Raw genomic sequence first — 17,989 nt, forward strand, 5'->3', positions numbered from 1 at the left:
ACTTACCCACGTAGTCTTCTCTGGTCTGAGTCATCACCTCCTCAGCAGCAACTCCACCCAAACACTAGGCAGCACCGTGTCTTTCTACTTCCTGCTTCACTTTCATCTATGGAGACTAAATTTCCTCAGTTAACCTGAGCCTGTCTCTACAGAGGAGACACACCCTGAGGACCAATCACAGCTCTGGTTACATTTCAGCCGCGACGCTAGCGGCTATGCTAACTTAATCCAACTCCAGTGAAACGTCTTTAAGAAAGTATTTGCCTTTTGGATAACATGACCTGGCTGAATGAGAACCTTCACAGACATACGCTAACCTGCAGGCTAGCCTTGATGCTAAGCTAACAGGCAGTGGCCTGGTGAAGTAGGAGGAGTCGTGTGATATTGATCAGGCGTCGTAGAAATACATTTATTGTGCCGGGTCGACATGTTACAGCAGCACATAGTGACTCATATAAAAGATAAATGGAATGCTTCAGTAATACTGATCAGTACCAGAACCAGGACTCGGTCAGAACCAGAACCTGCCTCAGGACCAGGTTCTGGCTCAGGCGACCACGCAGGAGGTCATTGTCTCTCGTCCCATTGGTCGGAGTCCGTCTCCGTGACAACAGTCACGCCGTGCTCTTAGTGGGCAACTCCGTGCTGTTGTGTCTCGTCTTGCGGGACGTCCCGTCGTCCCGCGGCCGGGCCTTCTGCAGGTTGGACATGGCGGCAGTGCGCTCGATGTCGATGAGGGCGTAGAGCTCTGTGCGCCGGGTCGGGGTGGTGGGGGGCAGCGGGGAGGTGGGGGTCCGGGGTGTGTGGGGGTTGCTGCCGTCCGAAGCGCCTTTGGTCCCGGCGCCACCGTCCATCTCCACCTCGATGTAGTTGAGGGTCTTGGGGGGGTCGGGGTGGCCGGGCAGAGGCGGCCGGCGGAAGTCGAAGTTGAAGATGTTGGGTCCGTCGGGGCGGCGCCGGCCCGTGTCGGGGCGGTGGGCGCTCAGCGGCGCCGTCACGTTCTCCGTGTTCACGTAGTTGTGCGAGGACTCGAGGGCGGCCGACAGGGGGTGCGAGTAGGAGTGGTGCAGCAGGCCGTGGGGGGGCGGGTGGTGGCTGTAGCCGTTGAGCGACGGCGTCCTCAGGTTCTCCTCCTCCTCCGAGCTCGGCTTCCTGGCCTCCCAGACCGGGGGCAGCGCCGGCAGGTTCTCGTAGTCCAGCAGGGCGGTGCGCCGCTGGGCCGAGTTGTTGACATTCTGCAGGTCGGGGGTGAGGGGGGGCGGGCGGTGGCGGCGGCTGGAGGCGGAGCCATTGGAGTGTGGGGGGGCTGGCTCGGCCTCGGCAGGGGCCTCAGCGTGGCCGTTAGTCTCTGGGATCTCCTCCTCCTGCGCCTCCTTCTGCTCCTGCTGCCTCTTCTCCATCAGCTGCCTCTGAACGGGGGTCGGACCCAGAACGAAGCGCACCCCCTGAGGCTCCAGCAGGACCTGGGCCTCGGGCCGGTCCGCCCCCCCGGACTGGACCACAGGCTCGGAGCGGACTCTGGGGGGAGGAGGGGGTGTGGGGGGGCACTGGGACTGGGGAGATGTGGGGCTCTCTAGTGGGGTGGTGACGGTCAGGGGGCTGGGCTGGTCCTCCAGGAGACCGGTAGTGTTGACGTAGGTGTGAACCTGCACACACACAGACACACACATCAACACAATGTGACATCAGTGTGTGTTACGTGCATCTCTCAGTCCTGGTTCATAGTCCTACAGTTCCCTGCCTACGTGGTCTACTCTGGTCTGAGTCAGCTCTGCTGGGACCTGGTCAGTCTGGTTTTAGTTTCTACTTCCTGCTTCACTTTCATCAACAGAGACTGAACAGGAGTCGTCCAAACGTCTGAGTCTCCTCAGTTACCCTGACCCCGTCTCTACTGACCCACAACTATCAGCTAGAACATGGACACACGGCTACTAAGAGGACCAATCACAGCTCTGGTTCCATTAAACACTAACGAGGACCAATCACAGCTCTGGTTCCATTAAACACTAACGAGGACCAATCACAGCTCTGGTTCCATTAAACACTAACGAGGACCAATCACAGCTCTGGTTCCATTTAAACACTAACGAGGACCAATCACAGCTCTGGTTCCATTTAATTACTAACGAGGAAAAAATCACAGCTCTGGTTCCATTTAAACACTAACGAGGACCAATCACAGCTCTGGTTCCATTAAACACTAACGAGGACCAATCACAGCTCTGGTTCCATTAAACACTAACGAGGACCAATCACAGCTCTGGTTACATTAAACATTAACGAGGAAACACCGTTAGGGTCTATCTAGGGTGTAAAGGTGTGTAGTGTTGATTTGTGTGTATCCTGTGCAGTGTAGTGTGTATTGTGGGTCTCTTACCGCCTCATCGGCCCCCAGTAGAGGGTGGGTGGACTCCTCCCCCACAGAGGGGAGTCGGGTGCTGGCTACAGACGGGTGACGGGTGGAGGGGTGAGACGGCGCCTCCCCCACAGAAGGAATCCTGGTCCCATTGGGAACCGTGGGCACCGAGTAGCCCAGAGCTGAGGAGGAGGAGGGGGAACCGGTTACCATGGCAACACACTGTAAAGGATGCTCAGAGTGTGTGATGTTGTGTACCTGCAGGAGTGAGCCCCCCCCCCCCCCCCCCCCCCCCGTGGATGGACTGTGTTGTGTAATAGTGTTGTGTACCTGCAGGAGTGAGCCCCCCCTGGTGGCCACTGGGCTCCATCACAGCCTCCTCCACTACACTGATGCTGTGACTGTGCATCACCTCCTGCAGCAGGTTGAAAATCTCCTCAGCACGAGAACACTTGAAGGCAAAGATCCCTGGAGACAGGACAAGACACTCAGATCAGGACAAGACACTCAGATCAGGACAAGACACTCAGATCAGGACCAGGACCAGGACCGGGACCGGGACCGGGACCGTGTTCTGTAACAGTCTGCCGTCATATAATGGGCTGAGGTGTTTTTACACTCATCTCTCTTGAATTCTCTTCATCGTACATGGGCAACATTAGAAACCAGAGAACCAACTCTGGAGCTAACCAGCTAACCTCATGCTAACAGACCAACGTTTCATGTCTCAGAATTTCATCAAATATATTTATAGTTATATAGTTTTTATTATCTTATGGGGTCCTTTAAAATCTACCCACAGGATTCATGAACAACTATGAACCACAGCAGATTAGAGAGTCTGTCCCTCTATGTCGATTGGTTCGGAGCTGGTCATGTGTTTCATGGACGCCATGTTAGATACATCTCTTCACAAGTTAATGAAGTTTGACGTTAACCGAGCCTTATGCTGGGATGATATGAGATATTTGAGTGACAATAACATTTACCAGGCCGTTAATGGGGGAAAATAAGACATTCACAGTGTTACACTCTAGATTCTTCACTCCGCCTATGATTTGAGTTGGACAGACTCTCTAATACACTCTGTCTCCATCTAGTGGACTAGTGGTTGTACTACAGATAATAACATGTCCAAAGGTTGAACTGTGTGAATGCTGCCTCCTGTAGTGGAACTAGTAGATTGCCTTTATGCTAAGCTAACTAGAAGAAGAAGAGGGACTTTAAAACCAGATGTAGGAGCAGCTGGTTAGAGCTGGTACAATGTGAAAAACTCCAGGCCATGGTGTGAACAGATTCTCTGTGTGCTAAGCTAACTAGCCTACCTTGGCCCGTCTGGCAACGCCGGCCACTCTCGAAAGAGAACAGGTTGGAGTCGTAACCATAACGACGCAGGCACAGGTACGGCCACCTGACGTCGTCACGGCGATGGGTGTGGAGGACCAGCTCGGCCTCGGTCAGTTCCATCAGACCTGAACCCAGCTCGTTCCCATCGTCGTCCACATTGGTCACCTGGGCACAGAGGGGACTAGGTTAGACCTGGACCTGGGCCAGACCTGGGCCAGACCTGGGCCAGACAGAACTAGGTAGAACCAGATTGAATCACAGAACCAGAGAGGACCAGGGGAACTCACCTTGAATTTGCTGTGATGATTATCTGGAATGGACTCTTTCTCTGGACAGCTTAAACAGCCACCCATGGCGTCTTCAGAGCACCATCAGATACCTGCAACACACCCAGAGTCAAGACCAGACCTGGACCTTGCAGAGACCCAGACCACATGTGGGCCTAAAGTCAGTTTACATTGCGTGTAGCTACACATGTGTTTTATGTGTTAGCATTAATGCTAGCAATATAAAATGAGTCTGAAGGAGGCGCTCTTCTCTTCTAGTCTAACCTTTCTCCAGGAGACAGGTCGGCAAAATGACACCAATAACCAATAAACCAATAACCCGAGACGTTGTGTCCTTAGAGAGACGACTAAAGGCCCGAGAGCTTCGTCTGGTGCTGCTTTGTCAATGAAAACCAATGTAAACAATCTTAGCCATGTAAATGTACACAGACGTGTGTCTATGTTCAGGTTGGACCTCTTACCATCACACAGCTAATGACGGTTAGCTGGTTAGGCCTTCAACGAACCTTCTGGACAAATCAGTCTAAAAAATTTGGTTTAAAGGAATTTGTCCTTTATGTGATTAATATACTAACAATACACGGTCTGAGCATGTTAACTTAGCCCAATGGTTAGCTCCTCTCCACCCTATAGTAACCAACATGTTAGCCACGTAGCGTGCTAACCGCTAGTCTGGTTTTATTCTGACTGTCAGTTTGCGTTAAACGGACTCAGTCCAGACAGGAAAAGTGACCTGAAATTACTTCTGTTGTGATTTGGTGATATAAATTAAATGAACTTGACTTTTCGGAGGGGACGGGGTCCCGTTGGTGGGGAGGACGTCCCCCCAATATAATGGTCCTCACCTAGATCCTGGCTCCAGTAGCTCTGCTTCCATCCTCAGAACCAGAGGGACGTTCATGCTGGAACTGGTCTGGAGACATTAACAGGTTCTCTGGAACAAAAACACAGAGTTCACCTGTCTGTCTGTACTTCACCCGTCTGTCTGTAGTTCACCTGTCTGTCTGTAGTTCACCCGCCTGTCTGTACTTCACCTGTCTGTACTTCACCTGTCTGTCTGTAGTTCACCCGTCTGTCTGTAGTTCACCCGTCTGTCTGTAGTTCACCCGCCTGTCTGTAGTTCACCCGCCTGTCTGTAGTTCACCCGTCTGTACTTCACCTGTCTGTCTGTAGTTCACCCGCCTGTCTGTACTTCACCTGTCTGTACTTCACCCGCCTGTCTGTAGTTCACCCGTCTGTCTGTAGTTCACCCGTCTGTCTGTAGTTCACCCGTCTGTCTGTAGTTCACCTGTCTGTCTGTAGTTCACCCGTCTGTCTGTAGTTCACCCGCCTGTCTGTAGTTCACCCGCCTGTCTGTAGTTCACCCGCCTGTCTGTAGTTCACCCGCCTGTCTGTAGTTCACCTGTCTGTCTGTACTTCACCCGTCTGTACTTCACCTGTCTGTCTGTAGTTCACCCGTCTGTCTGTAGTTCACCCGTCTGTCTGTAGTTCACCTGTCTGTCTGTACTTCACCTGCCTGTCTGTACTTCACCTGCCTGTCTGTACTTCACCTATCAAATAATTAATAAACGTTTTAAGGTGAGACACATCAGGCACCCACTTATCAATTTTGAGATTTTTTGCTATTTCACTTAATTAACATATCTTCTACCAAACTAGTTTAAAATGCACATGTATGTTGACTTCATACATTCTGTCTGTGCTGCGCCTCTAGTTTACTGACTTCATACATTCTGTCTGTGCTGCGCCTCTAGTTTACTCACTTCATACATTCTGTCTGTGCTGCGCCTCTAGTTTACTGACTTCATACATTCTGTCTGTGTTGCGCCTCTAGTTTACTGACTTCATACATTCTGTCTGTGCTGCGCCTCTAGTTTACTCACTTCATACATTCTGTCTGTGCTGCGCCTCTAGTTTACTCACTTCATACATTCTGTCTGTGCTGCGCCTCTAGTTTACTGACTGATTCCCTGAAGCTTGTCTCTAACACATGAGCTTAACTAAGACCAGCATGTGAGGGGCTGTTGTGAAGCTGTGTTTCTCCTGCAGAAGTCTGTCGGATCCAAATATGGTCATATCCTTTGTGTGAAAGGCTGATCTGAAGCTAAACTCACCCTCTCATTGGCTGGTGCTGTTGTTCTAAAAACGTGATTGGTTCTAAAGCGGCTGACGGGATATTCTGCCGGTCTGTGTCCGTCTGTGAGGGACGTTATATATGTTGATATAGGTTTCGAATGATTTGAGTAGATTTGGTTTTGTTATAATATACAAAATAAATAAATAAAAATAGACATGATTTTGAAATGTGAAAGTTTTAAAGGCATTTTCTCCAGAAATCTCCACTTCAGTAGCTCTTACACAAACCAAACCTTTCAGATGTATTCATATTTACAGAGGGATATATTCATATATCATTCAACCTGACGTATGTAACATTTTACACTTAAAAACATGGCAAAAATTTTATTTTTTGGACTATTGACAGTATTTTGTGATTTATGATTTCCAAATATTCCCCCTGTAAATACCTGGAAATCTAATACGTTAACAAAATGAAACAATAATTTCAACCTTGCTTTAGCCAGTATTTAGATTTATGTTCTGGAAATGTGTGCAAGTTAGTGCACATCTGAGAAGATAGCAACTCATTTACACTATACAACACAAAAACACATTTTATTTATGTAAGTAAATAACTTGAGAAGTTTCATGGTGATTAAACATTTTACCCTATTTACCTGTAGTGTCTCACCTGAAATGTCTATAACTTCTCCTTAAACTGCTGAAAGCTTAAAATAGTTTATTTATTTGTCCAAAATGATCAGTGATCAAATATCAAACTGTCGATCAGCAGATGCTCCAACACATTAATAAACTTTTAGCCCCAAACAAAAAGATGCTCCTGCGACACCATTTATTTAGAGTCATTCTGATCAGAGACCAATAATCAGAATAACAACAAAAAAATAACATCTGACTTCTGACAAGACATGAAAACAACAATAAACGAGTCTGTAAGGACTGAAATCAAAGGTAGAAATCAGTCACAATTAGTTCAGATTATTGGAAACAGGCGTCGGACACTTATTGATGACATGGATCAGTCTGATAATGAATCAGATTATTAGTCTGATTATGAATATTATTAATTGAATTATTAGTCTGTTTATTAATGCTATTAATCTGATGATTAATCTGATGACTTGTCTGTTTTGAGGCCTGGCTGTTGGTCTCTGGTTGTTTACTTCATCTCTCAGTGTGACTCACAGTTCCTGGTTCAACCTGGAGGCTGATTAACTTCTAATTAGCTCAGAGAACTTTTCCTTCTCTGTGTGTTGGTGTAATGTCAGCTGGTTAGAAAGTGTTGCCTCAGTGAGCGGACCCAGACCCAACACAAACCCGAACCCAGACCCGAACCAAGACCCAGACTCAACCCTTTCTAACCCAAACCCAAACCTAGACCCAGATCCAGACCCTTCTAACCCAAACCCAAACCCAGACTCTCCTAAACCTAAACCCAGACCTAAACCCAGACCCAGACTCAGACTCATACTTACGAGCCTCCTTCCCAGCGCTGGATTCGAAGCGTCCAAACTTTAGATGAAGCAGTTCGACTTGTTCCAGCTGCTAGCGTTAGCTCAGCGCTAGCTCAGCGTTAGCTTAGCGTTAGCTACAGCAGCTCCTCCATCAGCGCCAAAAAAACAATCACAACTTCTCCAGACGCCGCTAACGCTTCTGTTCGCCTCAACCACACAGTGGAAACCGGCCCAGAGCCATCGGGGGTCCTCGGGGGATCTCTGGGGGCTTCGAGGTTCCGTCCGCAAAACCTTTTTCTGCCTAAAAACCAAGTTTAATGAGCTCGGTCCGCGTCTCCGATGCTAGCGTCGAGCTAAAGCTACTAAACTTCCGACACTCGAACAACGCACTGCGCATGCGCAGCACAGTGCGATTCTGCGCGTGCGCATTGCTACGCATGCGCGCAAACACGTCTGGTGTGGGACTTCCGAGCCGCTCCCAGGACGCGCAACACAAATACACAACTACACACAACACAGGCACAACACAAATACATACAATACAACTACACACAACACAAATACACAACTACACACACACTTGGTTCTGATCCAGGTAGAGCTCCATTAGAGAGGTGAGCTGGTGAGACCAGGTGAAAAACCAGAGAAGCCAGCTGTTTCTACATGAGCTGTTTAATGAGCTTCACCACATTTACAGGTTGTGCAGTATCACGTTGGAGTAACAGAGAATATATACAGACACATTATATAAATTATCATAAAGTTTCTCTTCATATCTGAACATTAGTACAAAAATAGACGTCCATGTTTCTTCATCATGTCTCTGTGGAGGAGGATTGATACGGCCCATTAGCAGATGAGTCGATCATCGTTAACAAGCTGCAGTCTAACGAACCCTTGACTCACCTCAGCTGGAGGTTCAGGTCCTCAGGACCGAGTGGAAAAGATTCTCCTGCTCACTGCGAAGCTTCCTGGCTCTCAGGACATCCCGGACACACTGATGGAGGTACGAATACTGACCCTGAGGGACACAGATAGAGACGATTAGAGACTATTAGAGATTGTTAGAGACTGTTCGAGACTATCAGAGACTGTCAGAGAGTATCAGGGACGATTAGAGACTATCACAGACTATTAGAGACTACTAGAGACTATAAAAGACTGATAGAGGCTAACAGAGACTAGTAGAGTTGGATAGAGACTATTAAAGACTAACAGACACTTTCAAAGACTATTAGAGACTATTAGGGACGATTACAGACTATTAGAGACTGTCAGGGACGATCAGAGACTATCTGAGACTATTAGAGACTGTTAGAGACAATTGGAGACTATCTGAGACTATCTGGGACGATTAGAGATTATCAAAGACTAATGGAGACTGTTCGAGACTATCAGAGACTATCAGAGAGCATCAGGGACGATCAGAGACTATCTGAGACTATTAGAGACTGTTCGAGACTATCAGAGACTGTCAGAGAGTATCAGGGACGATTAGAGACTATTGGAGACTGTTCGAGACTATCAGAGACTGTCAGAGAGTATCAGGGACGATTAGAGACTATCACAGACTATTAGAGACTACTAGACACTATAAAAGAGTGATAGAGGCTAACAGAGACTAGCAGAGTCTAGTAGAGACTAGTAGAGTCGGATAGAGACTTAAAGACTGCCAGACAGGTTCAAAGACTATTAGACTATTAGGGACATTACAGACTATTAGAGACTATCAGGGACAATCAGAGACTATTAGAGACTGTTAGAGACTATTAGAGAGTATCTGGGATGATTAGAGACTATCAAAGACTAATAGAGACTGTTCAAGACTATTAGAGACAACTAGAGACTATAAAAGACTGATAGAGGTTAACAGAAACACAGAGACTACTAGAGATGGATAGAGACTAGTAAAGACTATCAGAGACTATTAGACACTTTTTAGAGACAACTAGACTATTAGAGACAATCTGAGATTATTAGAGACCGGTAGAGACTAACCGAGACTATTAGACTATTAAAGACTATCAGAGACTATTAGACTAGTAGAGACTAGTAGATACTATTAGAGACTATTAAAGACTATTAGAGACGTGTAGGTCGAGGTAGCGGTGGAGGTGGGGTCATAAAGGGGTGCTGTAGGGACTGAGCAGGTTGAACTCAGCTGTTGGTTGTGGATGATCTGAGACTAGGTTGACCTGCAGGGGATTCTGGGTAAAGGATGTTTTCAAAATACAAAAATTGTTAACAGCAGAAAAGACGATGCATCAGTCTTACCTCAGTCTGCACCATGTGTGACCGGTGGAGTCTCAGGTCAAAGACAGCGCCATAGATGTCCACTGTATCCTTGGTGTCCAGCTGCTGCAGGACTCGGTCCAGAACGATGAACGTCCCAGTACGACCCACACCGGCACTGACACACACACACCAGACTCCAGTCAAAAAACACTCAGTTTAACGATGAGGCAGGACTCCACACTCCCAGAGATCTACCTGCAGTGGACGACAGTGGGTCCAGACCCAGGAGTCCTGTTGACGTAGTCCCGGACAGTTCGGACGAACTGGATGAGGGATTGAGTGGTCTCTGGAACGCCGTGGTCGGGCCACACCGTGTAGTGAAACTGTCGGACCAGGTGGTTAAAGCTCAGCTGCTCCTCCTGAAACACATGACCACCAATCAGCTGACCCTGGGTCAAACATCCTGACACCAGCTGATGAGTTGTAAGAAACATACGCTACAGATGTTGAACTCTCTGATGGTCCACTCGGGTAGAACCGACTCTGACAACATCTGAACGATCAGGTCTCCGTAGTACAGAGGGTCCTGGTCAAACGGCCAGTAGTGATCACACTTCACCTGGATGAGGAAGATGAGGATTTGTCACGAACGAATGAGGCATCCTGACGAGGTTCAGAGTAGCTTCAGATGTCGTTCACTCACCCGGCCTTTCTCAACACACTGTGTGACCATCACCACGTTGTGGACGTTCTGCTCCCACACCATCTTCCAGAAATCATCCTTGGTTCCCGGCAGAGGACCCTGAGTGGCGATGTACTCCCGACGGAAGTTATTACCCTGAAAACATACAGTGAACAGAATCACTGCAACTCTGGAGAAATTTGTGTTCAAGATAGAACCCAAACCAGATCCATACCACTGAGGAGAACTGGATTCTGGTATTTACTGATCAGTGTCGTCTTACTGGGATGTAGCTGGCGTTGATGTAGTCAGAGCAGGGATCATCGTCTACATAGGACAGCTTCACCCTTGTAGAGTCGTCTGAACGCAGAAATAAAAACACTATGAGACACTGACACAACAAAGAGGACACTCGTCTTCTTGTCTCCGTCGTGACGTCACTCACAGGGCAGGATGTTGTTGTACCGGTTCTTCCCGCGGTTCTCCGGCAGCAGAGCCGAGTCCAGAGGTTGATTACGACCGACGTCTTTCAGGTCCTAACGGGAAGAAAACAAAACCTGTTCTGACTTCAAAAGCTTAAAACAAACATGTCAGTTTTATGGTTACATAAGTGGCATCTAGTCGGTTTTCTTGTGGCTAAACGGAAACCCTTGTGACGTCTAATAGCTTAAATATTAGTTTTAACCAAATCAGTACCATTAATAAAGTGCTGTATGTGTCATGCTGTTTGTGTCTCATCAATAATCACTGACCTCATACTCCTCTGACAGCAGGTAGTTGGAGTCGGCCTGGAGTTTGTTGTAGTGACACTCAAAGTTCGAGATCTTGATGGGACTGAAAGACCAAAATCACCAGAAAAAATGAACCTTCAAGGGTCTGGATTCTAGGTTCTGATTTCAGGGGTCTGGATTCTAGGTTCTGGTTTTACTAGTCTGGATTCAGGGATCTGGTTTTATTAGTCTGGATTCAGGGATCTGGATTCTCACCTGGAGATTTGACGACTGCTGTGAACAAAAGCAAAAAGAAAGAATCTATTTCAATAAATTTTTCTATATAATTTATAATATTAATATATATTTATTTAATGAATCGCTGGTAACTTTATACGTATGTGTGTGTGTGTGTACGTATATACACATATGTATGTCTACATATAAAGTTTTTTTTTTTATCATGAATGAACAGAAGAGAAATCTAATTCTAAATTCTCTTATGTTTGACTTCTCCAGGCAGTAGATGGGTGAACCCGGGTCCCACTGGTTTCTGACAGTTCTGAGCTGATGTCTCTGCTGGACATCTTCACATTTGGAAGGGAAATAATCTTGATGTGTTTTTCATCTACTGCTCTAAGTTTCTAAGTCTATGATCCTACCTAAGCCCTGACTTAGAGCCAGTGGACCTATAAGGATTGATGCTGGTTTAAAGGCAAAGGGCAGTAACACCAGATACTGGTGGGAACATAGATTTTTCTTTTGTTCACTCACATTGCATTTTGTAAATTGAAAAAAAAAAGACCTGGCTAAAACTTCTGCACAATGCTGTACACCGTAAATATTATACAAAGTGCTAGTTTCTTACCCTCTGACTCCCAGCTGGACTCCTCCTGTTGATCTCATCCTGACTACTGGCCTCTCGTCCACCCTGACAGAAACACACAGTCACGGTTCTGACTCTGGCTAAGCTAAGCTAAGGTAGGCTAGGTGATGGACAGGTGGTCTTACTGTTTGTGAGCCCTGTGTCTACAGACCAGCAGAGCACTGATTCCTACGACCATGACGATGAGGAAGAGTCCAGCGCTGACACCTTCGATGACTCCGTTCAGAGGCTCTAGAAGACAAGACACAATGTCCTATTCATGTCCTCACAGATTAATTGTCTCTGCTCTCAGCAGCTCATGTTTGTCTCACCGGCCTCTGTAGTGATGGGCAGAGACATGAAGGTGTCCGTGAACAGAGGAGACAAGGAGACGCCGGACGAGGAGACGCTGGACAAGTCTTCATCGTCAAACAGCTGAGTGAAAGCTCGGATGCTGATCCTGGACAACACAAACACACAGAGACATTCACTGCTATACTGTCTACACAACATCTACACACTCTAAATAATAATAATAATAATAATAACATCTTGGATATGTGTTAAAAAAAGTCAGAACCTAAAGGAAAAACACAAAGCATTTAGGCTGAAGGTCTGGCAAAGTCTTAAACTGGCAAACAGGAAAAGAAATGATGGTCTTTAAGGCAAAAATGAAGTTCAAGGACAAACTGGAATCTAACTTTGGAATGTTTTCGGTAGAGTGTGAAGGGCTGCTAGAAGCCCTCCCTCTACTGGAAGGAGATGAGCCAGTCTGCTTCACAGCGGAGGATGTATGGTGCTAGCTCAGCCGATGCAAGGCTAGGGTTAGGGTTAGGTAACACCCCAGGGCCTGATGGCATCCCAGCAAGGCTGCTGAGGGACTGAATGCAGAAACTGTCACCAGTGCTTTATTCACTTTTCTGTGAGTCCTACCAGGCTGCTACCATACCTGCCCCCTGGAAGACTGCCGCCATAAACTCTGTACCCAAAATACCACGGCCCACCAAACTCAACCACTATCGCTCTGTTGCCCTCTCCCCCATAATAGTGAAGTGCCTGGAGAAGCTGCTGCTGGTACCATGTTGCCTATAAGGCCACAAGGGGTTCTGAGGACGCTCTGAGGACCAACCTTATAAACAAACCCATGTGTGTCCAGTAGCTGCTCAGTCACTGGATAAAAATTATTGGCGGGATCTTTGGCGAAGTTTTTTTACTTTAAGCCGACACTGAGTCCGGGTAAAACCTGCCTCATACATTCTCTCTGCGATTTGGCCGCAGACGTCGGCATTTTTGTGCATCAGGCGACTGACATATGCTCTCCTCTGACCATATATCGAAGAGGCAGTGCTCCCTTCTGTGCCCTACGTTGACCCACAGCTCATTCTTGGTATAAAATATGAATGAATGGAGAAAATGACCGATCACAACATTTTTTGAAACTTTTTTGTTAATGGTATACCAGTTAGCAATAGATCGCACATTTCAGTTTTTTTCTTGTTTTTGCGGAAGAAACTGTCGCTTATTTTTGCTTAGGACACCTGCAGCAAATGGATTATATTAAGTTTGTTTAACGGCATTGCCGTGAAGTTAAACAAACTTAATATAATTTAAACACTAAACATTTAAGAGTGACATGAATGGGGCAACTTTAATTTTTTCGTTACATTTGGAATTATTCTGAATTTACATAATATAAAAAAGGACATTATTTCTGTCAATGAAATACGGGACGCCTACACTCATGTCGGGCTTTTGTGTGTTGTATTGGTGGTTTCAAAGGCGTAAGATATTAATTACATTAAAAGGTACTGTGCTCCTGTGTGTATTGTGAATTGTTACAACGGAAGCCCATTTAATCCAAAAAGGCGCTCAAATTTTGCATTTGGTTCAGAAAATATTCAGGTTGCATTCACAGGACAAACGAAGCAGGCCAGGGTTTGTTACGGACTCTGGTGCGGAACAAACAAGTGAACCGAGTCCCAGCTGCAGAGGTGGACTCGGTTCACTTGTTTGGTCCGGTGTGAATACGCCCTAAAATAGCCCTAAAAAAGTTTTGTATGTCTTCGAGTGTGTATCGTATGTGTATTGCCATGTGTCCAGTGTACTGTGGTGGTCTTTGTGGAATGGAAATGGTGCTGTGAAGAAGAATTTCCCCAATAAAGTCTATAATAATAACAATAATATGAGAGGTAAATGAGATCTGAACCGTCTGACACTCGTGGACTAGCCTTTCAGTACCTGTAGGCGGTTTTGGGGTTCAGTGGTCCATCACAGAAGTGGATCCGGGTTCTGCTGAACTCGGGGTCCATGTCCTTCCCTCTGTGATCACAGGGTCCCCCCAGTGAGTCCATGCTGGTCCCCAGGCGGATGTCAAAGATGTGGGTGCTGGTGTGGGTGCAGCGGCTGGGGAAGTAGCTGGTCTGGTAGGACCTGATGGAGCTGTTGGATTTGTAGTCCAGGTAGGACGGCAGAGGGTGGCGCTGCTCCGGCTGCACGTTATCCACACCTTCACAGAACATTTCAGGTACATCGTCACATTCCCCTGATCCCTGACCCACGAACCTTGACCCCTGACCTCCACCCCTCAGCCCCTCTCACCTTCAGACTCGGTGACCACCACGGTGAAGAACCTGACGGCTCCGTTGACGTCACTGAACCAGCTACAGTTGAAGTGGAAGGAGATGGAGGAGGTGGAGACAACAGCTGATTGGTCACTGACACGGGTGGAGGGGTGAGGGAGGGGGGGACCTGAGGGACATGGACAATGGAAACAAGTTAACCTCCCCCACATTAACATTCACCCATCTTCTATTAACCCCCCTCCCCCTTACGGTCGATCATGGTGACCACGCTGTCCCGAGCCTCGTCGCTGGTCGTGCTGTCCGAGATGACCTTTACGGAGATGGTGTAGAGTTTGTGGGGCTCTAGGTCAGTGATGACGTAGCTGGTTGAGTTCCGGCCGGTGCGTCGGGAGTAGACCAAGGTCTGGGAGTCCTGGTGGAGACACTCGATAGTGTAGAAATCGTAGTCGGCCTCTGGGGGCGCCCAGGAGCAGGAGATGGAGGTGGACCTCTGAGGACGGCAGTGGAGGCCGTGGACTCTCTCTGGTTCTGGACCGGGACCAGACAGATATCAGCTGAGATCCTTCCCCAGGTTTGAGGTTTTTACGTATTAGCAGTGCTGCCACCTACTGGTTCGGATGCTGTTGTGGATGGGTGTGCTGAAGGTGGGGGTGGTCCCGGGCCCCGTGGTCCCGCTGATGGTGCGGAGGCTGAACTTGTAGAGTCGTCCCGGGAACATCCCTCTCAGGATGCGGCTCCCGGAGACCCGGCTCTGGTACGGATTGATGACTGACAGTCGGTCCGGAGGAGTCCACTGCAGGTCGAAGTCATCGTAGTCGGAGTCAACGGGACCAGTCCAGGTGATCTCCAGGGAAGTGTTGGTGACCCCCCCAAACAGGAAGGAGGTGGGAGGTCTGGGAGCTGAGGAGGGAAAAATATTTACATACGTCGCCCTGAGTCTCTGTCAGAAATGACCTCTGACCCTCCACCTCTAGACCCGGGGGGTCAAACTCATTCTAGTCCAGGTGCCACATTCGGACCAGTTTGATCTCAAGGGAGCAAACCAGTAACACATCAGAATAACAAACCAAAAGTAATGACAACTACAAACTCTCAACATTTGTTTTTGTGCAAAGAAGAACAAAGAGATTAGGAGAATGTTTATATTTAATAAAATATCCTAATGAATCTGGGATCATGTCAGTCTGCTACCTAGTCCTGGGTCTGTCTAGTCCTGGGTCTGTGTAGTCCTGGGTCTGTCTAGTCCTGGGTCTGTCTAGTCCCAGGTCTGTTTAGTCCCGGGTCTGTTTAGTCCTGGGTCTGTCTAGTCCCGGGTCTGTTTAGTCTTGGGTCTGTCTAGTCCCGGGTCTATTTAGTCCTGGGTCTGTGTAGTCCTGGGTCTGTTTAGTCCTGGGTCTGTCTAGTCCTGGGTCTCTTTATTCCTGCTCTTAATTCTGACTCTCAGAACCAGTTTAGTGGATTCAGCCGTTCTCTAAGCTGCTTTCTGAGTGAATAGATCATTTTTCACTTTGATCCTTCAGTGACAATAATAATCCGACCTCTGACTCCTGTGTCCTACTCTGTAATAATCCGACCTCTGACTCCTGTGTCCTAGTCTGTAATAATCCGACCTCTGACCCCTGTGTCCTACTCTGTAATAATCTGACTGCCTCACCGGTCCGGCCCACGGCGTCGGTTCTGTTGCTGAGCTCTCCGCTCAGACTCAGGACCTCAGCTCTGTACAGTCGACCCGGTACCAGGCCTGAGAAGATGAACTCTGTGACCTCTGACCCCAGGCGGTGCTCGGCATGCTGGGATCCGTCAGGGTTGTAGAGGGTCAGCAGGTATCCGCTCAGATCACCGACGCCACAGTCCCACGTCACCCACAGAGCGTCAGACTGGTTTCCAGGCTGAAGCCTCAGAGACGCCACAGCTGCTGGGACTGGAGGCACATAGACATATGACACGGTTTATTTATCCCACGTATGGGCATATATAAGAATACTATACAAATATACAAACACAGCAACACTGAAAAACATATAGAGAAAAATAGAAATATAAAAACATTCTGTCCGTACAGTGTGGTGGTGATTAAAGTTGCTGAAACTGAAAGTAATTGCTAAGACTATAAAATGTATTGGACAAGACTGTAAGGTGGTGGTTTGTGCAAAAAGCGTTAGGGTTATTGGAGCAAAAACGAAGCCTGTAGGGTTGTTGTTGCCTCAGGCCAGGTCTGGTCACCTGTAACTCAGACCTGACCCTGGAGCTCTGTTATCACCTGTCCTTGCCCAGATGGACGTCTGGTTGGTCTGATCTCCGCTGTGGATCCGAACCACCACCCTGTACCGGGCTCCAGGTCTGAGGCCCTGGAAGGAGCACTGCTGACTGCCGGACTGGATGTGGCGTCGCTCCTGCAGAAATTCATCGCTGTTGTAGAGGAAGACCTCGTAGAGCTGAAACTCTCCCTCTGGTGGAGTCCAGTGGAATGACAGGCTGCTGGTGGCGTTAGCGCTGACGGACAGGTCGGTCACGGCCGCTGGGGCTGATGGGAGAAGAACAACTGATTTTAACAACAAATCATCCAGAACACTATACTGTAACTCTGAACGTGTCTAGTTTAAATCACGAATATTCATCCTTAACTCATTAAGATTTGTATCTTAGATTTTTTTCTTAAATATTTGAACTCTATAGAGGTAATATTTGACATCATTTTAAATCACATCATGCTGTTTGACTGCTTAATACATAGCTCTCTGTAAGGTGAGAACCATGGAACCGTACTTGTCCAAGCCTCGGTGCTGACTCCCCTGCTGTGGACCTCTCCACTCGTAGTCTGGACCAGGACCCGGTACTTCTTTCCGGGGGTGAGGTCGTGGAACCTGGACCAGGTGTGTCCAGAGGGCTGAGAGGAGTTCATCACCAGACTTCCTCTGTCGTCCAGAAGCTGCAGGATGTATCCATCTGCAACGCCCAGAGCCTCCTGCCACCTCACCTGGAGGCTGGAGGTGGAGTGGAGGGCGTCCACCTGAAGCCCCGTCACTGCTGAGGGCACTGAAGGACAAGGGCTGAGTCACTATCATCCATGATTCAGTCTTGTGGCCACTATGTGGCGCTAGAGGACACCTGATATTCATGTGTCTCATTGCTGTGGATCATGTGTAGAACACTGCTGCCAGTAGGTGGCGCCATGACTATAATGTTTGGGTTTAACTGTAGGAACCAGGAGTCTGTAACTTCCTGTTGCCAGTAGGTGGCACTGTGACTCAGTCCTGATACATCTGGTGCAACAGTCATTGAAATACATGTGGCCTATTCTGGACCGGTTCATTGGTTGGTGTTGGTGTTCTGACCTGTACGTCCGGCCGCGGTGTTGTTGTTCTCTAGATCTCCACTCATTGACTGAA

The 17,989-nt window shown here is 47.9% G+C and overlaps 2 protein-coding genes across 2 annotated transcripts in view; both read right to left on the bottom strand.

Annotated features, from left to right (window-relative positions):
• Positions 1-382: 382 nt before the first annotated feature.
• Positions 383-8,041, bottom strand: LOC125014456 (fibroblast growth factor receptor substrate 2-like). Its single transcript, XM_047595526.1, has 7 exons — positions 7,548-8,041; positions 4,836-4,924; positions 3,991-4,082; positions 3,682-3,868; positions 2,687-2,824; positions 2,378-2,538; positions 383-1,646 (listed from the first exon to the last, which is right to left on the bottom strand). The coding sequence occupies exons 3-7, from the start codon at positions 4,054-4,056 to the stop codon at positions 615-617; spliced, it is 1,584 nt and encodes a 527-aa protein (XP_047451482.1). The 5' UTR covers positions 4,057-4,082; positions 4,836-4,924; positions 7,548-8,041; the 3' UTR covers positions 383-614.
• A 139-nt stretch (positions 8,042-8,180) lies between these two features.
• Positions 8,181-17,989, bottom strand: part of LOC125014607 (receptor-type tyrosine-protein phosphatase beta-like) — a 25,935-nt gene continuing 16,126 nt past the window's right edge. Inside the window, exons 12-32 of the mRNA XM_047595831.1 lie at positions 17,936-17,989; positions 17,367-17,636; positions 16,861-17,124; positions 16,255-16,521; positions 15,210-15,500; positions 14,850-15,128; positions 14,617-14,766; positions 14,257-14,524; positions 12,351-12,478; positions 12,165-12,270; positions 12,022-12,084; positions 11,430-11,447; positions 11,196-11,277; positions 10,889-10,979; positions 10,727-10,803; positions 10,465-10,599; positions 10,258-10,380; positions 10,017-10,180; positions 9,801-9,936; positions 8,433-8,547; positions 8,181-8,349 (exon numbers count right to left, since the gene is read on the bottom strand). The exon at positions 17,936-17,989 is cut by the window's right edge and continues 210 nt beyond it. Of these exons, the coding sequence (XP_047451787.1) occupies positions 8,446-8,547; positions 9,801-9,936; positions 10,017-10,180; positions 10,258-10,380; positions 10,465-10,599; positions 10,727-10,803; positions 10,889-10,979; positions 11,196-11,277; positions 11,430-11,447; positions 12,022-12,084; positions 12,165-12,270; positions 12,351-12,478; positions 14,257-14,524; positions 14,617-14,766; positions 14,850-15,128; positions 15,210-15,500; positions 16,255-16,521; positions 16,861-17,124; positions 17,367-17,636; positions 17,936-17,989 (3,068 nt within the window). The 3' untranslated portion in view covers positions 8,181-8,349; positions 8,433-8,445. The remainder of the gene's footprint in view (positions 8,350-8,432; positions 8,548-9,800; positions 9,937-10,016; positions 10,181-10,257; positions 10,381-10,464; positions 10,600-10,726; positions 10,804-10,888; positions 10,980-11,195; positions 11,278-11,429; positions 11,448-12,021; positions 12,085-12,164; positions 12,271-12,350; positions 12,479-14,256; positions 14,525-14,616; positions 14,767-14,849; positions 15,129-15,209; positions 15,501-16,254; positions 16,522-16,860; positions 17,125-17,366; positions 17,637-17,935) is intronic.

The sequence above is a fragment of the Mugil cephalus genome, chromosome 10 (assembly GCF_022458985.1).
Source record: "Mugil cephalus isolate CIBA_MC_2020 chromosome 10, CIBA_Mcephalus_1.1, whole genome shotgun sequence".
NCBI classification, from domain to species: Eukaryota; Metazoa; Chordata; class Actinopteri; order Mugiliformes; family Mugilidae; genus Mugil; species Mugil cephalus.